At 43.9% G+C, this 17293-nt stretch overlaps 2 protein-coding genes across 5 annotated transcripts in view; both read right to left on the reverse strand.

The window, feature by feature from the left end:
- Positions 1-528: 528 nt before the first annotated feature.
- Positions 529-9246, reverse strand: C2H8orf76 (chromosome 2 C8orf76 homolog). The gene is made up of 6 exons (XM_062568412.1): positions 8964-9246; positions 8526-8621; positions 5705-5848; positions 4381-4898; positions 1955-2087; positions 529-782 (listed from the first exon to the last, which is right to left on the reverse strand). Exons 1-6 carry the CDS (start codon positions 9078-9080, stop codon positions 576-578), a joined length of 1215 nt encoding a protein of 404 aa, XP_062424396.1. The 5' UTR covers positions 9081-9246; the 3' UTR covers positions 529-575.
- Positions 9247-12216: 2970 nt separating this feature from the next.
- ZHX1 (zinc fingers and homeoboxes 1) overlaps positions 12217-17293 on the reverse strand; it is a 31564-nt gene continuing 26487 nt past the window's right edge. For 3 of the 4 annotated variants that reach the window (XM_062570591.1, XM_062570594.1, XM_062570595.1), the window contains exon 3: positions 12217-17198. The gene's annotated coding sequence lies outside the window, so the exon portion shown is untranslated. The remainder of the gene's footprint in view (positions 17199-17293) is intronic. The other variant, XM_062570590.1, reaches the window with a different exon arrangement.

Raw genomic sequence — 17293 nt, forward strand, 5'->3', positions numbered from 1 at the left:
CAGAAATTCTCCCTCCACTTTGGAGTATTTACATTTTTTTCTTAAAAAAATGAATTGTTATTGATCTAATTGGCAATTTTTCAACATATACATACATAAATATATATAAAAGATTCTCAGCTGTCCAACTTTGAACAGTTAATCACTAGAATGTCATTTATTCATGAAATATTAAAAATTTAAATCCAGAAATCAGCTAATTCCACAGCTCTAAGTGCTACAACATAAAGTTTCTTGTCACCAAATTTCAAAATTGGACATGATAAACCAACCTGTCATTCCAAGGGCACCCCAGGCCCAAAGAACTCACAAGTGCTTCAAGAACAACTTTGTGCTGTTTATGATTGAAAGCTACCTCTGATACATGAATCGCTCAGCTCAATTTTATATTGGGCTTCTGAATACAAACAAATCAGTGAAGGAAGAAAATGTTGGGACATGACTGTAGAAACAGAGATTTATATATATTCCTAAAAGACATACAATAAGAATGCTTAAAAAAATACAGTATGAACTTTATTGCATACATCATTGCATCATCACTTGGAGATAGGAGAATAAATACAACAGAACCTTTAAATTACTGAAGGTGGGCTATAAATATCTGAATACAATTGTCCACCAAAATTACATATATCATCTTGGAGATTTCTGAACCACTTGATTTCAAATTCTGTCGCTGATGCAGTGACCAGTGATGACAGTGCTGAAGGGTCTAGGCATTTTACCTCACCCTGAAATTCCTCTTTTATTTTTTCTGGTAGAAGATCCGCCCCCATAACCTGCCAACAGAGTAAGGAAGAACATGGGAAACAAGAAAAAATAACTTGCAGGGAAAAGAGACAATATTACTTTAGTACAAGATCTTTAATGAAATGCCATTTACATATGAAACATACACCATCCAGGAGAAGTTTCCAAGTCCAGGTCCAGTTGTTTATGTGTTGCCTTCTGTAATAAATACGGAAAATTGAGTGCCTGAGCTTCACAGCAGCACAGCCCATCCCAGCTCCTGGTTATGCTCAGATGTGGGGATTTTTACTCTCTGAACAGAAGCTGAAATCTCAATACCAGCTCTCCATTCAATGCCCATCTAGCAACAGCACCAACACTCTGATCTCCCACTGGGGACTAGTGTCAGACCCAGGGCAAGCAAAGAGAGAAGTTTCTTTTCCCAATCTTCTTTTTGAAACCGGAGATATTCTGCATGCTACTGCCCTCTTATGGATGAAATCCCCCAAGACTGCCAGCCAACTTGGCAATAACTTGGCTTCTACTAACTTAAAGCCCTAATATCGACAGGAAGGTGAAAATTTTCTGACTCCCTTTTGTTCCTTGATGTTAAAGTCAGATGTTCCATAACTGACATTACAAATGTTTAATCATTATGAATACAGTCATACGATATTACTCTCCCCCTTGTAGTTCTTTAAAGCTAAAATCCAATATCCTGGAAAGACCAAAAAATAATGTAAAAGAATGTCTCTGGCTTTTCTGGAATCTGCTGAAGGAATGAAGTGTTTAACAATACTGTGGCCCTCAATATAGTCTCCACTTCCGTCCCATACGTGTGATTCATTTTGTGGCTTCTGAAGTTCCCCAGATAAAATTTACGTCCTAGAAAATGCAGTGATGATGATTAAGAGCATCTGCAAATACAAGTCCAACGAGAAACTTAATAACCCAGAACATTCCCACAAGAAGAATCTCAACAGACTAAAGACAGGCCTATACGACACAAGCCAGCGCTGTACGGACATCAGTTCAGCACAATACACTCCCAGGCAACCCGCCTGGGCTAATATATCCTGCTCTGCAGCACAACTAATTAGCTTGGAGGAACATTGCACGAACAGGACTTGGTATCTGAACTGGCTGAGCTACCTCAACAGGATTGGACCTTGTGCTGTCTGCATGTACCTGAGAACTCCCTCACAATGAAACACACCCTTACCTTGGTCATCAACAGCATGGAGCTTTCTTCTAAACCAAAATGTTTCACCTTGTCCTCAATTTCTTTTTGACTTTTTAAGTTTTTCTCTAGAACAAATGAAGACTGTTGCAACTGCGTTAGCTGAAGTAAAAGCCTGAAACGAAAAAAGTCAGTTAGAAAAGGCACAGCTGGCAAAATGGTAAGCTAGCAAACGCCCCAACAACTAAAATATAATACTTTAAAACAGTTCTTCCTAACTTTTGCTGACTGCAAAAACTGCAGACAAATTAATACATCTATACGAGTCTACTACGGTTGTACTATACCAATGCTATGACAAAAGTACTTAGAAGTACTTCTGAAAAACAGCATGCCAAGTTCCTCTGGTTCTACATGAACATTTCTCTTCCCATGTATTTGTCATACAACTCAGAAATGAAGCTCTGATCTGCTAGCATTAACTGTGGTCTATCACACGGCCCACCATCCTTATTAAGACCTAACAAGACAGCAATGCGTTGCTGTCTTTGTAACCCGAAAAGCTAGAAACCTGCGTGTTTTAGACACATGTCAAATACGTGACACATAAGGCAACCCTGAGATACATTATAAAATCTTTCCTGGCAATTTTAAATTCAATGAGGTGCCCGAGAAGTCAGCATCACATTTTATTAAAGGCTAGATGTTGCACTTGCAGCATGGCTACATGGCACGGAGGGACCTCATCACTGACTGACCTGGGAGAACAGCAGGAATTTCCAGAGCTACTCTCATGCAAGGATTGTGAAATATTTCAGCAGGGGAAATATCTGTGTACGTTCAGACAAGGGACCACTGAGACGTATCAGTATCATTTCTGAGACCTTTATCCATAAAGTAAAAACAACAGCAAAAATAGTGACTTTTATCACATTTACTGAAGTTAAACGAAACACATGTTAAAATACAGATATGTATTTCTTTTAACAGAAGACTTTAACATCTTAGAAGAAAGTTTTAATTTCGGAGATTATATACATCAAAAAAAAAATCACATGTCTGAGCCAACAAATCATTTGTACATTCAGTAAAATTTTAATTTGGTAATTAGAAATAAAAATAGAAAAGATTTTTTTCTACGTGAAACATGTTTGCTTCAGAATTTCCATCAATTTAATGTAAAAAGAATGAAATCTCAATGAAAACAAAATGAAGTATTTTCTCTAGTTTTTATTTTGTTGGCAAAAGTAAGAGTCAATTATTCACAGTGCTCTAACACAGAATCTTATTTACTACACAAATCAATATTAACATCCATTTTTCAGCTGAAATTTACCCTGTCCATTGGTTTATGCAACACTTACATCTCACTTAAAACTCAGCAAACCTGAATATATTAGACAACCTATTTAACACATAAGGCCTGGGCAAGGGAAAAGCTTACCCTGGGCAAGAGTAATACTCATTATGATACGTATCTGCAAAAATAAACCACAATAACATTTAGTCTAATTGTGTAGCCAAGCATGGAAATCGGAGAGTTTATAAGTGTCTCAATGCCAAACCATATATACTGAAACAAGAAGCACAAATTATTTTGTAGTTTTACTGTTCTGTATCAGCATAAAAACTACTGAACTCCCAAGCAACAATTAAAATCATCTTCTCAGTCCCAGCACAGTTAAAAGTAACTGTACCTCTTCTTACATTTCTTAAAACTTGCCTTCATAGGACAGTTGTAAGTTGTTCATTGTAAACATTTTCAGAAGTTCATAAAATGGCTTTAACATGTTCACACATTACCGAGAAGCAAGAGAAAAGAAATTGAGGCTATTTTAATAGAAACAGTTCCTAATTATCTCTTTGAAAGGCTACATTCGGGGAATTTGTTTTGTACAGGAGTTTTGGGAAGCAATGGAAGAAAAAGAAAGAGCATTTTAATGCAGTCTTGTCAATCAGCTGTCAGACTTCATTTTACAACCTCATCCATTTTGCAAACTGAGGCATTATTAAAATAACACATTTTCTCTCAAACATTGAGGCTTCAAACGAATCATACAGGTGGTACTCAGGGCAGGCTGGCTAGCCTTTCCTTTTGGAGAGTTCAGTTGCTGTATCCAACCAGAAAACAGCCATGCTCTAATAGGAGCTTTTGCAGAAGAACAAATGAAGATTTGAAAAAGACTCATATCCTGAGATCATTAAAAAAAAAAAAGTTTTACTCTTCCACTGTATGTGTCACTGGTCTACTCTTTCCATTTAAGCTTAGGCTGTTCACAATCACCATGTTGGTGGGCTTTATTTGTTAGCTCTCAGGCATTAGCAGGGTGCTCTAGGGTCATGCTGCCCATACAGAAACAGACATTCAAACTGAAAATGTAAACCTGCAGTATTAATATTGGGAATAATATGCTTAAAATTGTTTTTGGATTGGGAGAAAACATTATTCTAAGAATATATTCAGTTACCTTGCTCTAATAAATGATGCACATGCCTTTATCCCAACTTTCTTCAGCATGTTCTGCTCCCAGGACTCGGAGGCAATGTGCTTCCCTTCATCCCTTCTTTCAGCTTCTTCTGAAGTGCAGAGGAATTCTTTTATTATTTGGCTGTTGCTACAAGTTACTGGATTTTCACTCTTTGTTTCTATAGCAAGGCCGGACCAAAAACATTCTTTCTGGCTCTCTGATCTGTGAGACTGGAAATTAATCTCTCTTCCAGTTGATGTTTTTAAATTACTGTCACTTACTCCAACCTCTTCAGACTGATTTATTTTCATCTCTGGAATGAATAATGGAGACAGGTTCTGTAAAAGGCTCATATAAGCCTCAGCAAGTAACTTCCAGTACCAAGGGTTGAAAGGATGTAAGCAGATCAGTTGCTGTAGGCACGTGATCTTTTTTTCTACATTTTCCAGACCCTGATAAATGGCAAACTGTAGGTTGAGGACAGTCGTTAAGTGATCTGTATTAGTAGCACCATTTATCTATAAACAAAAGAAAATAAATTTAAACCAGGAGTAGAACGAAATCATCCTTCATTGCCTAAAAAAACGTCTCTTTGAATAATGACACACAAGTATCTGTAAAGTAATTACTCTAAAGGTAATTTTTTTAATCACAGAAAACTGTGTCAACTCTGTTAAATATTTTAAATAATATAACATGATACAGATGATGTATGATCAAGTTGACAGCACTCTCCCTAGTTGCCTTGTCCAAGTCTGAAAGACAAAAAGGTCCCTGAATATTGTGATTTATTTGCCTTCAGAGTTTTATACAGCTGCCCTTCTTTGGAGTATAAACACCTTCAATACAAAATAAACAGCAACAGTAAAATCTTAGCAGACTGAAGGGCATCTAGACTTTTTCCTTCATGGGGAAAAACTCAATCTGTGGTTAGATACTCTTCTTGGTGGCAGTTTGGCAGTGTTTGTTTGGAAATAAAAGGGAGTTTTGAACTGTCACTTTTATAGTGGAAAGATTTAAGCACTCATTTATACCCTTTCTTCTAATTCCTATTACATTACATTAATTCTGCCTGGCAGAGCATGATATTTAGTCCCTTCCAGGACTACCAGCCTCCTTGCACAGGGAGCTCATTGTGGTACAGGGTGTTCTGATTTCTAAAAGAGTGATTATATTTGCAGTGACAGTTACCCTCTGTTTACCAAATACTCTGAGCACTGAACATCCTGAAGGATTATACGGGCAAAGGTTATTTTTCCAGAAAATGGTCCATACTAGCAATATTTTTATGTTCAAAGTATAAAAGAAAGATTACATTATTTACCAGTTTTTCTGCAACGTCCAGAGCCTCCTTGTGCCTTCCTAGCTGAGATAAACACCGAGCCTGACCCTCTTGGACATCTCTTCTCATTGCGATGTTACTGGGAGGTAGGAGTAGTAAGCAGCTTGAGTATTCACACAAGGCTTTCTAGTAGGGTGTTGACAAAAAGAAAAGCAAAACAAATAATAAGACATTTTTATTTATTTAAAGGCAAACCTGATAGTACATTTTGTTTATAGTTGTAACACAAAACTTACAGTCATAAAGAGAATTCAAGAGCTGGAGTCCAAATTTTCATTTCTCCAGACTAAGCTACCTCCTATTGCTAGCAACGCACAAAGCCCTGGCGCCAAAGAGCCTGTCTGAGAGCTGTGTTCAGAACTGCCTATGTCCGGACAGTGATGAGCAACCTCAGTCCTAGGTCAAGTTTAAGCCCTGTCAGGATTCATAGTTTGTCTTGCCACCTCTCTCCTTGTTCCAGAAGGGATTCTAAGAGCTCACCTACTGGCCTGGGCCCTACATGACCCAAAGCACCTTTCTTCTAGCTGACAATTCAACACTTAGAACGCTCATCTGAAATTTGGGAGACCAGGTTTCAGATCCCTGAAATTCTTAAAGAGATTTGAAACTGTATGCCCCTCACATCACGTGAATAATCACCAAGTCAGAGAATACTGCAAGGAAGGTGATTTTTCATTGTTCCTGTAAGATGGTTCTAATTTGCATTAAAATAATTAAATATTAATTGAGTCAAGGAAAAAGACAAGAATGAGCAATACTCTGTAGCTTAATGCTCAGGGCACTCACCAGGACTCCAATTTATATTTAAATACATTATATTAAGTATTTAGTGACAGCAAGACTCGAATCTTGGTTCTTCCCCCTCCGTGTGAGTGCTCAGATCAGAAGACTAAAGAGCAGTGCTCGTTCTCCCATCACTCTAAATGAATATTTAATTATTCCTTGCAAACTCAAATGATTCTAACAGACAAATTTAAAGGCAACATACCCTAAATACCTCCCAGCATAATAGCAGAAACCTAATTTTTCCCTGGTAAACATTAAGTTCACATTCCTTCTCAAGCAAAAGAGAGAGATTTCCTACACCCACTGAGTGTGGTAGCCATGAGGCAAATGGATATAAGGAGGTTTGCAGGACATTCCTATTCACCTTGTTATGTGACAAGGGATGTAACACTGGCAATAAATTGGGATTACGACTCTCAGGTAGATTCTGCAATCAGCCGTATCCTAGCGGTGATCCTGTATCACCAGTGTCCTCAGCATTTCCTATCAGGTGGCCTAGGCTGATATAAAAAACATTACAGTGAGCCGAGTGAAGAGATTACTCCCCACATTTACTCATTACCAGCCTGCTTCCTGAGGTCAACGCTTTCAAAATTGCAGGCATAATTTTACGTGCAGTCTCTCTCCACCCTAGTTCTAGCACAATAATCCAGGTTAGCATAAACACTTAACTCTACATGTTTTTAACATGGATCTTTGTGACAGAAACAGGTTAGGAAGGAACTGTATGTTCTTTTACACTAGCAGATCTGAGAGGGAGTCATTCTCTCAAGGGAGAGCACAGTGGCAAACAGCAAGGAGCAGTAAGCAATCTCTTCACCTGGATCAGCAGGTTGTCTAACTGCAGCCTTAGGCATCTCTCTTCTCAGCACACTTTTATGAATCCCCTCAAGGCATCTCAACTGGGACACGGGAAAGCAGATTTGTCAAATATAGCCAGTATAACGACAGTAAGACTGGAGTAATAGCAAGAAGCAGGAATCAGTGCAAACTACAGTAAAAAAGAATTCCCGAATCCAATGGGCAAGGCAAGGGGAGTACTTTCAGAAGCTGACCGGAGGGCTATGAAATCAGAGAGCCTGTAATGCAAAGCATAATCTGGAACCAGAAATTATCAGAATTGAAACACGGGCAGGAGAGGCTGATTTACAGCAGAACAAGTCTGAGCTAAGTAGATCCTAGAATTAGGACTACAGAGGCTGGAGAGCTCAGAAAACAGTGTGAACAGGGACTAGGAATACAGCAGGCATGAGCCTAAATGGATGAGACAGAACAAATGGGGAACATAAATGGACCTCAAAAGACACAATAAATCATCCAGAGCAAGGATGATGGGTCAACTAAGGATGAGGCCCTCCAGCCAACCATCAGTCTCTGTGGATCCTGACTATAGTGAGCTGTAACCTAACAGCTGGGAAGCTCAGAAGGTCAACAACAGCCAGCTGGTTGCCTGTGATTAACGGCATCAGGGGATATGACAGTCCCATTCTGAGGACGGGGCTCACCCCATGAACAACATAGAAATTTGTGTGCTTAACTCAGGCTGACTATGATTTCACAATCACAAATACCAGCTCTGATCACTACTGAACCATACAGACATACAAGTTCAGACCTGGGCACATATCACAATTTCTGTTGAGTTGGCCAGAGCTTGCACTGACTTCATGGGGGCTCCAGGAAAGGAGGTGGTTTCTGACTGCGAAAGCTTGCCAGAACAGCACTATCCGCTATCGATTAAATACATTCTAACAAGCAGAACGATTCTTCACTAGATCAGTGCTTTTGGTCACCTGGCTATGGCGCCCTTGGCACAAAACTAGGAGCTGTCAGGTCGGAGTGGTGGTACCAGAGGACAAACCACTCTCAGGTCACGGCTCAACCAGGGGCCCAGTGGTTCCCACTCAACATCCTGAGGAGCGCCACATCATCTGCACCTAATTTCTGATAACCTCCTCTGTCCTTTAGCTCGTCCCGGACTCCTGCTCAGCTGAGGGGATGGGAACCACGGGAATACCTCGAACTCCTGCTCCCTGTATGCCAGGTCACCCTGGAATTTACTGGCCGTTAGGATTTCGGTGTCATCCACGCTGCCCGTTTCCTTGAGAAACCACTGCAAACACACAGGGAAGCGGGTGGAGGAGGGTGCGTTAAAATGCAAGAGCCGCACTGACATCGGCTCCGCGGCAGCCCCCGCCGCCCAGCCCGAACCGCCCCGGGCCGCCCCGCACCGGCCCAAACCGGCCGAACCGCCCAGGGCCGGCCGGCAGCACGCGGCCCCCCGGCTGCCCCGCCCCCCGGCCCCGGCCCCGCCAATCACGGCACGCCCCGTTTCTCAAGCCCCGCCCCTCCCCCAAGCCCCGCCCCGCTCCCCGCGGCCCCTCACGGCTCGTCCCTCCCCGCTCCGGTACCGGGCGGCCGTGGCGGGTATCCGCCGCCGCCGCCCGCTCCTCACCCGGGGCTCGCAGCGCTTGGCGCTGTACGGCGCTCCCCCGCCTCCGCCGCCCGGGCCTCTCTCCTTGCTCTGGGCGAACACGGAGTCCTCGAACTCGCAGCCCAACGGCAGCTCCATCGCCTCAGCCGCCGCCCTCCCGCAGCATAGAGTGCCGCCTAGAGCGTGCCCCGGGCTAGCCAAGGGGGGTGGGGGGTAGCGCGCCCCCTGCTGGGCCGCGGCGCCGTTCCGGAGAGGAACCACCGAGAGCGGCGGCCGGCGCTAGGAGGGGCACCGAGTTAAGCGACGGTGCTGGCTAGAGGGGATGCTCCCGCAGCCGCACAAGAGCGGCGAAGCGAGCGCCGCCGGGTGCGGTGCTGGCAGCGGCCATCTTGGATGAGGGCAGGGAGCGGAGCGGCCGCCGGCAGGCGCGGCCGCCGAAGGGGAGCGCGGGCTGCGCCGCTCCCGGCGTGCCGTGCGCGCGGAGCGCGGCACTCTGGGAGCGGGGGGCGGCGGGCGGGCGCCGTGAGGGAGGCGGCGGCGCCGCCGCTGGCGGAGATCTGCGCGCTACAAGCCCCGCTCGCAATTAGGGCTGGTTGCGCGGCCGGGAAGATGGGTGCCGGTTGTGCTAGAACAGCGCTGTCCCGCGGGCCTTGCCCGCCTCGTGGCGGGTATCCCGGGAAAGCGGCGCCGTCCTGGCTCCGCGCGTTTGCGCATCGGTTTTATGGGCTGGGCGATACGGGTGAAGCCCGGGCCCCGATTCGGGGCGGGACCGTCGTCCACGGCTCTCCTGAGGATTTTGGTCACCAGTCATCTAAACAGATGTTTTGTAAGATGCTGTAGCAAAGGCTCGAACCTAAGTTTCCCTTCTTAGATAAATTAATTGTATAATCATAGTGTTACGATGTTAGTGTCTGGACCCAGTGCATATTCTAGGGGGGCTGGGAGTGTATTTCAGTAACTTTAATTAAACAGGAAAAAATGTTGTATGTGTTCCAGCTTTCTGCCCTTCCTCATGGTATTACCATGCACAAAGTGTGTGTTGTGCTTTAAGCGAACTGTAGTGTTGTTTCCTTTCTCTGCCTTGCCAGTCCTTCCATCCAGAAAGGTCTGCTTTGGCACAGCTGATTACCATGCAAATTTGGGGCAAGTCAGCTGAGAGATTAGCCTTGTACAGAAAAATGGACTAATGAATTCGTCTCTACCAGAACAGCCTGGGAGGCCAAAGCTCTACTGGCAGGGCAAATCAGAAAGGTTTCCTTTTGGTGAAAATGTGAAATACATGGGTTTATTTGGTTCTTTCTGTCTGGCTACATGCTCAAAGTATTCTTCCATGCCAGCATAGCTGTGACTGCATGTGGCTTTAGCTGACATAAATCCTTGGGGTAGAAAGTAAACTTTGGCAGGTAGATTTGATCAGAAAAGAAAAAGGGATCGAGGATTTTGTTTGTTTGTTGTTTTTGCTTTTAACTTTGCTATTGAGCGTAGTAAATAAACTCTCCTGAGCATAGGAAAATATGCTGAGCAAGTAGATCTCCAGAAGAATCAGGAGTCTGCTGCACTTGCTGGAGTCGTTTATTTACAAGCATCAAGGTAGAGGACCACCATCAGAGCTTGCATGCACACACCAAAACCATCCAGTTTCTGCACGTGGACTGGTGTGATGAGCTGCTGTGGGACTGGCCAAGCACCTAGGAATCAACCTGCAGGAGTGCTGCATGAGCACTGTTCATGTCTGACCAGTTATGTATATGCTCTGCTCATGTATACTGGACACACGCGTTCCTTTCCTGCTCTCCCAGGGCTGCCAGCCATGCTGCAATACACCAGTCCAGCCTGACAAGTAAAGCACTGAACTCCAGCAAGACCATTAAGCACAAATCAAAGAGAAGAAGAAAAACTGAAGATGAAGCATGAGTAATCAAACTGAAATGTGGCACCAGCTCAAAGTAAAACACAAAGTGCAAGGCATTCCCAGGGGCAAATCCAAGAATAGCCAGTTGGCTGCAAGCTTGGATTGCGGAGGCCTCCAAAGCTCGGGGTTTCAGCCATCCTTTCCTCTGAGGATACCAGCGTGGTCTGCGAAGGCTCTGTGTTGCAATGCAGAGAATGTCTTTGTCTGGTAAATGATAGGAGAGAAGCAATTCCTGAGCACCACACAGGGGGCCCAGCAGCTGACTGCAGGGTTTGAGTCATAAGTCACAGGCAAGATTGCTTCTCTTCTTTCTTCCTTCCCTGCTTCTCCCCTTCCCCCGCCTCCCCTCAGACATTTAAAAGGCTCCTTGTATATTAGCTATAGAAATACAAAAGTGCAACTTCAGGAAATTCCTGTGTCTTGTCAGCACTCGAGATTAGCTCCATTTCTCCCCTAAGACCCAAGTCATCAGTGCAGCTGCCAGCATGCAAGTTCCCGGTGTGCTTAAGCAAAGTCGTTTGCCTGAGTTTACAGCATGATTTGCAGTAGTGCTGTTAGCCTTGGCTTTGTGCAGGGAAGAGCAGCATCTCAGCAAAAGGCACCTTCAAGGGGCTTGGGAGTACCTGAGCCCGTTGAGAGCCTGCAGTGCTGCAGCTGCTCCGCGTAGACATGGTTTCAGGGACGAAAACAAGCCACGGGCACATCTTCCCCTAAAGGCAGCCAAGGTCTTACTTCACTGCCAGCCTAAACCACTAGCTCAGCATATGAAAATCAGACTAATAAAACAAACGGGCTCCAGTAAGTTGCAGCTGCTTAACAAGTTTCTGTGCATCAGCAAAGCTATTGTAACTGTTCACACGAGCATGGCTGGGACCGCTGCTGTGCAGGGCTGGGACCCAGCTTCAGACCTGGTGGATGGGGCTTAAGCCAGTGTGTTTGATCTTGCAATCAGGGTGAGCACAGAAAAAGCCTGGAGGGCAAACACAGCTCCAACTCCAACGATAGGTAGTAATTTGTTATGCTGCCGTATTGCCTGCACCTTTGGGCCAGGGAATGAAACGCCGCGTGGCAGACAGAGCCCCTCTCAATCTTCTTCTCCCGGCCTTCCAATCTACTGAGGCAAAATGAATTCAGAAAATTCTTCCCCAGCAGTTCTGTAATTCCTGATGTTATTTGTATTGTGATAGCCCCTATAGGTCCTGCCCGCAGCCCAGACACCCTTCTGCCAGGAAGGGACCGCGCACACAAAGGTTTCAGCGACCATCAAACACGCGCAGTAGAAACCAGAAACCTCGGTCAGCAGCGAGGGCCCTGTTTGGGTAGGCACTACCCACACACGACGGCAAAGGAACAATCCATCTCTCACATGGTTTATAGTTTTATTATAATATGCTGGAAAGGAGCTGCCCTTGGAAGAAAGCAAAAGGGAGCCGGGTTCCCTCCTCAAAGCAAGAGCATTGCCTGCAGTGACGAGAGCAGAGACCCATGGGGAGAGTTCCTCACAGCACGGGTGGTTCCCGAATCATTAACTGGATTCTTCCAGATGCTGTGAAATACTCATACCTTGAGGGAAGATTAGTTTTGTTTTTTCACAGTCGTAACAGCTTCTTCCCTAAACATGTTCATGAAAGAGAGGCACAACTCTATTTGCAGACGTTGTCTTGCAGTCTCCCTGTAGCTCTCGACTTGTTGTCTCTTGCCTTTTATTTAGGTTGCAAGTTCTTTGCAGCATCTTTCATGCTCTTTGTGTGGTGGCAGACGTAAGGGGACACTCTCCCTAGTCGTAACACAGGAGGGCAATACAGGCAGCATTTCGTGGTGATAGTACGTTTGCTTGATCCACCTTAAAACGGTGCAGCCTCTCAAACCCCTCATAAGCCATGATAACTGGGCCATAATCCTTCCCCCTCTGGCCTCACAAAAACCAATAAAGCCGTTATTGCCAAAAGGGTGCGCACAGTACAGATGCGTTCGGCTATTAATGCGTATTGCAACTATTTGCTGTCTAGTAATATAAACGCTGAAGAGAATGGGTGCACCCTTGGGCGCATGAGAATGTGGATGAAAAGAAAAAAGAAAAAAGCTGTCTTGTAAAGAAAGGGTAGGGTGATGCGGGGCCGGAGAGCATCTCAAAGCAGCGCGCTCTATTTGCACGCCTGCACCGTTTCCGTGCTGATTCGACGTACCAGGACCCCTTCACTCACCCCGCAGCACAAGCACTGAAGCTGCAGCGCTGTGGTGAATGGCAATGTTTGACACGCCGGTTAGCACAAAACGCAGCGTCTCACATTACATCTGCTGCTCTAACTGGGGAAAAAATGGTCTTGCTGTCAGCTGCAGCAAAGTTTGTGCGCTCCTTCTGTGCCCCCTTTTCAGTTTTGTCTGTTGGTCTCTGAAAACTCGCGGCCTTCCCCTGCCTCAGGCTTGCTGCTGGTAACGAAACCCGGCTGCAGCGAGCACAGTGGCCTGGTTACCTCTACTGTAAAGCCGCCAGGAGCTGGCAGGACTACGCAGCACCGAGTGGCAACTCTAGGACATCGTTTAAGCAGCCGGATTTGCGCTGTTATGAACCTCTGCTGTAACAGCAGCCGCGGAACTGAGCCGACTTCCTACAGTATTGCTATTTTGCAGGAACAGAGGAACAAATCCAAACAACGGGGGGTGGGAGGGGGGAATGGAGAAATATATCCAGGGCCCCAGGACTGCCCTGGAATGACCCTCACAGCTTGTGGTCTTCTGCAGTTGCAGTCTCTTTTTCCATGTGGAGGCTGACAGGGGAGACTGTCTCTGCGAGGGAAACAAACTTTTTTTTTTCTTTTGATTCTCCAGCGCCTCGTTTCCCAGGCAGCTTCTGCCCTGCTGGAAAGGACCAGTGGAAACTGCTATTAAATTTAGCTTGTATGGCTTCATGCTTGCTTTGTGCGAGTACCAGTGGCTGCACAACGGGTGAGGCAAAGCAGGGGGGACACACCGCTGAACGAACGAAGGCAAACAAAACGCAGAAATCAAGGACGGACTTTGCTCTAAATTAGCTTCACTTCCAGTAATTTGGGGAAGGGAGAAGAACACCAGGAAAACATACGTAAGCGAATACAGTTTTTAACACTGCGCTGTCAGTAAGAAAAAGGGCCAGTCACTTCCATCGCTAGACTGGATGGCCATCCGTGGGTGCTGGGCGCACAGGACAGAAACCTCTGCAGCTGCGCTTCGCCTGGACCCGCTGCCGGCTCCTTGAAAGGAGCAGCGACAACTGCGGTAGCGGTGTATCATCATCTCCACTGGTGCAGGACACATCGTTATTAGAGGCGCTTTTTTGTGGGGCCTCTTCCGTGTTAGACCCTTAAGACAGGTTTCACTGTAATTCTGTTTCTTGCTATTTGGATTTCGTTTAGGAAAACTGAGAATCACTAAAAAAAGAATTACTGCCAAACACTGACCTTTATTTTCACCCAAAGACACAAATCAACTAGGTGAGACAAACAATTTCTCTCCCTTCTCTTTTTTTCTACCAAATAAATATTTTAAAATAATAAACATCAGCTCAGCACTGAGTCTTTAAGGAAACACACATGGGAAAGGAATTATTCACAATACTAACAGTTCAACATTATTGCAGTAGAATCATATAAATATATTCAAAATTGAAACATATAAATATATTCAAAAGTTTCATTTTACAAGATTTGAAGTGCAACAAGTCATTTAACAACCAAAAATGTTAGAAACCACCATCAAACAGCCTGGAGACCACCACGAGCAGTGTTTCAAAGCAAAGCAAACCCCACACGGAGCAACTTAACATCACTCTAGAGATCACTGTATGGTGTAAAAAAGAAAAATAAGGCAGTGCACAAAATGGCTTTGTATTTTAAATTATTAAAAATGCCATTTGATGATAGTATGAAAAGAAAGGGAAGATGGGTGGGTCTGGGAAGAGAAGACTAGGAGAGGGGAAACAACCCACAAAGCCAGCTGCTCTCTTGTGAAAATATCGACTAAATTGCAGCATTCCAGAATCACTAATAAAGCGCCAAATAAAAAAGGTAACTATTTAAAAATGCATAATCCAGGGCTTTTCAGCAGCTCCCTCATTAGGCAGCAGATCTTTGAGTAAACATTTTTTCCCCTATTTTCTTCGCTGAACTGAGTAGAACTATTTGGACAAAGATCAAGCTGTATTGACTACTAGTGCTTGTCTACACCCCTGCATATAGGTCACTGCTTCTCTCAACCATGTCGTTTTTTTTGAACTGACCTAAGCCAAAGCGTAGAGTTACATCAGCTTAGACCCATTTCTCTTACCCAGGGATAGGTCTGAAGGCATGATCTGGGGCCTCCAGCGAAGCGTATGGAGCTGCTGCACCTGGCCAGGGGCTTCCCCGAGCGACAGTGAGTCCTGCTTGCCCACGGGCCGGCTGGAGAGATGCAGAGCTCTGGCAGAAAAGCGCTAGTCTCAGACCGCTCCTCGCTGGAGAAAAGGCACGTTTTAGAAGCAGCCCCAAAGCCACAACATGTGATGTTCAGCCGACGAGGGCTTCAGGGAGAGGTCTTCCCGGCTGCCCCTCTTTCCCCACCCCAGTATTTTAAAATGTGAGAATAAAGAGCATCTGCCTTCATCAGAAAAATCATGCGAATGTCCCAGGCCTGCAGATACAGCAGAACATTTACCAACAAACAGTTCTAATAGCTCACATGTGAACCTGACCTCATGCAGGCTCTTTAATAAAACCACTCTCCCAAATTTAATACGTCTGAAGAACCAATGAACTTCAGTTTTGTGTAACACAGGGGAAAAGAAAAGGCATTTGAAAAGATCTGAATTGCAATGTTTCCATACAACTGTGGTTTCTCCTGCTTTCCACACAATCTTTTAAAAACACACACACTCAGTAAGGAGAGATTTATTCCATTATTTCTGTTTTCAAATTTTTGGTACAAAGTTTATTTTCTGAAGTTCCCACGGGATACTTTCTTCTACCAGCATCTTTTAGGTTTCTTTCTATCTCTGATTTCTTTTATCTGTTGAAGCAAAAGCAGAAATTGCTACAGAAAGCAATAATGGCAATATTACAAATATTTTACAGCAGCATTCGTTCGTTTCTTTGCCTCAAAAACATAATAAAAATAAATCCAAAGACAAGATCTATACTGCCACAAAGGCTTAGGTTTGTAATGTCAAGAAGTATGCTGCATTCCCATATGAGTTGTACAAATCCAGCACAACTTTCCAAGTTTGTGCAGAGCCTGATAAATAAGACACAGAAATATCAGTTACGTTATACTGTTTCTAAGAACTTTTACTCTGTAAAATGTTTGGTCACTCAAAGCTATAAGCTTAATCACATATCAAAGAACACAGGCAATAAAGCCCATCTTACTAGAACATATAGTAATAGGCCAAACAAAATATAGGACAAAATCTAGTGGTCACTGTAGCCTCTTCAAAAAAGGTCTAAAACAGAATGTTTCCATCATGTATCAGAATAAAAACGTACTGTATTAAAATTTGATATTTTTTTTTACAAGCTGTCTTTTAACCAGTCTTCTATTTACAGTGCAGAACTTCTGCCAACTGCAGTAGTTTAACTTTGGCACAACACTAAGTTCCAATCCTTTTGAGTATTCAAGTCCTGTGTGTGTCCAAAAATTTTCTTGGTTTCACGAAAGATTAGGCCCATTCACAGTTAACCAGTTATCTTGAACTTTTTCAAGAATTGCTTCCCCTTCACCACACTGGGCAGCTACAAAGGAAAGACACTGTAAGCTATTGCATCAATCAAGAGAAACTCTTCATTCTACACAATAATAGTCTTGTTGCTTCCTTTAACATTACATACACCAGACAGATCACACAGACTGCTACATAACTGGACACCTTCTAAAAACCTTGCTGGTCGTTAGTGAATCGTCTTCCTCATACTTCAAATACATAACAACACATTAACTTAATTTCATTTCACATGTCAAACAGGACATTTAAATATATTGCAATATATTAAAAGAAATTGCAAAGCTCCATCATTTCTGTAAACGAGACTGACACCTGTTAACTCTCCTGTGCACATGAAGAGCAGTACCTAGTGCCACATTTTCTATACAATATAAAGCCTTCCCAGGTAGGGCAACTCATTTTTAGTGCATATCTGTACAAACTCTAAGTATACATGCAGATAATCAACTCAGCAAAATTGAGAACACTTTTGTAAGCTGGAACTGAAGAGGGGAGGAACATTTCAAAATCATAATGAAGCTCTTGTGGTTCATCTTTTCGTATCACAGACGAAGACGTGGCAATTCTTCTGTCATTCTAGCAGATTCTTTAGGGAAACTTTCATGATAGGTATCTAGTATTGAATAAGCATAAGGAAATACTTTGATCAATTGGACACAAATATGTATCTTAACACATTCTAAGTTATGCAAAGTCCAGCGTTTATAT

The sequence above is a fragment of the Rhea pennata genome, chromosome 2 (assembly GCF_028389875.1).
Source record: "Rhea pennata isolate bPtePen1 chromosome 2, bPtePen1.pri, whole genome shotgun sequence".
NCBI lineage: Eukaryota > Metazoa > Chordata > Aves > Rheiformes > Rheidae > Rhea > Rhea pennata.

Bases quoted from the DNA above. Each gene is read 5' to 3' on its own strand.
- C2H8orf76 (XM_062568412.1), bottom strand. From the start codon at position 9,080: ATGGAGCTGCCGTTGGGCTGCGAGTTCGAGGACTCCGTGTTCGCCCAG. The intron at 4,899-5,704 runs GTAAATAATGTA...TTTTGTTTATAG, and splicing joins TGGACGTTGCAGAAAAACTG to ATAAATGGTGCTACTAATAC. The intron at 783-1,954 runs GTAAGGGTGTGT...CTCTGTTGGCAG, and splicing joins CCATGCTGTTGATGACCAAG to GTTATGGGGGCGGATCTTCT.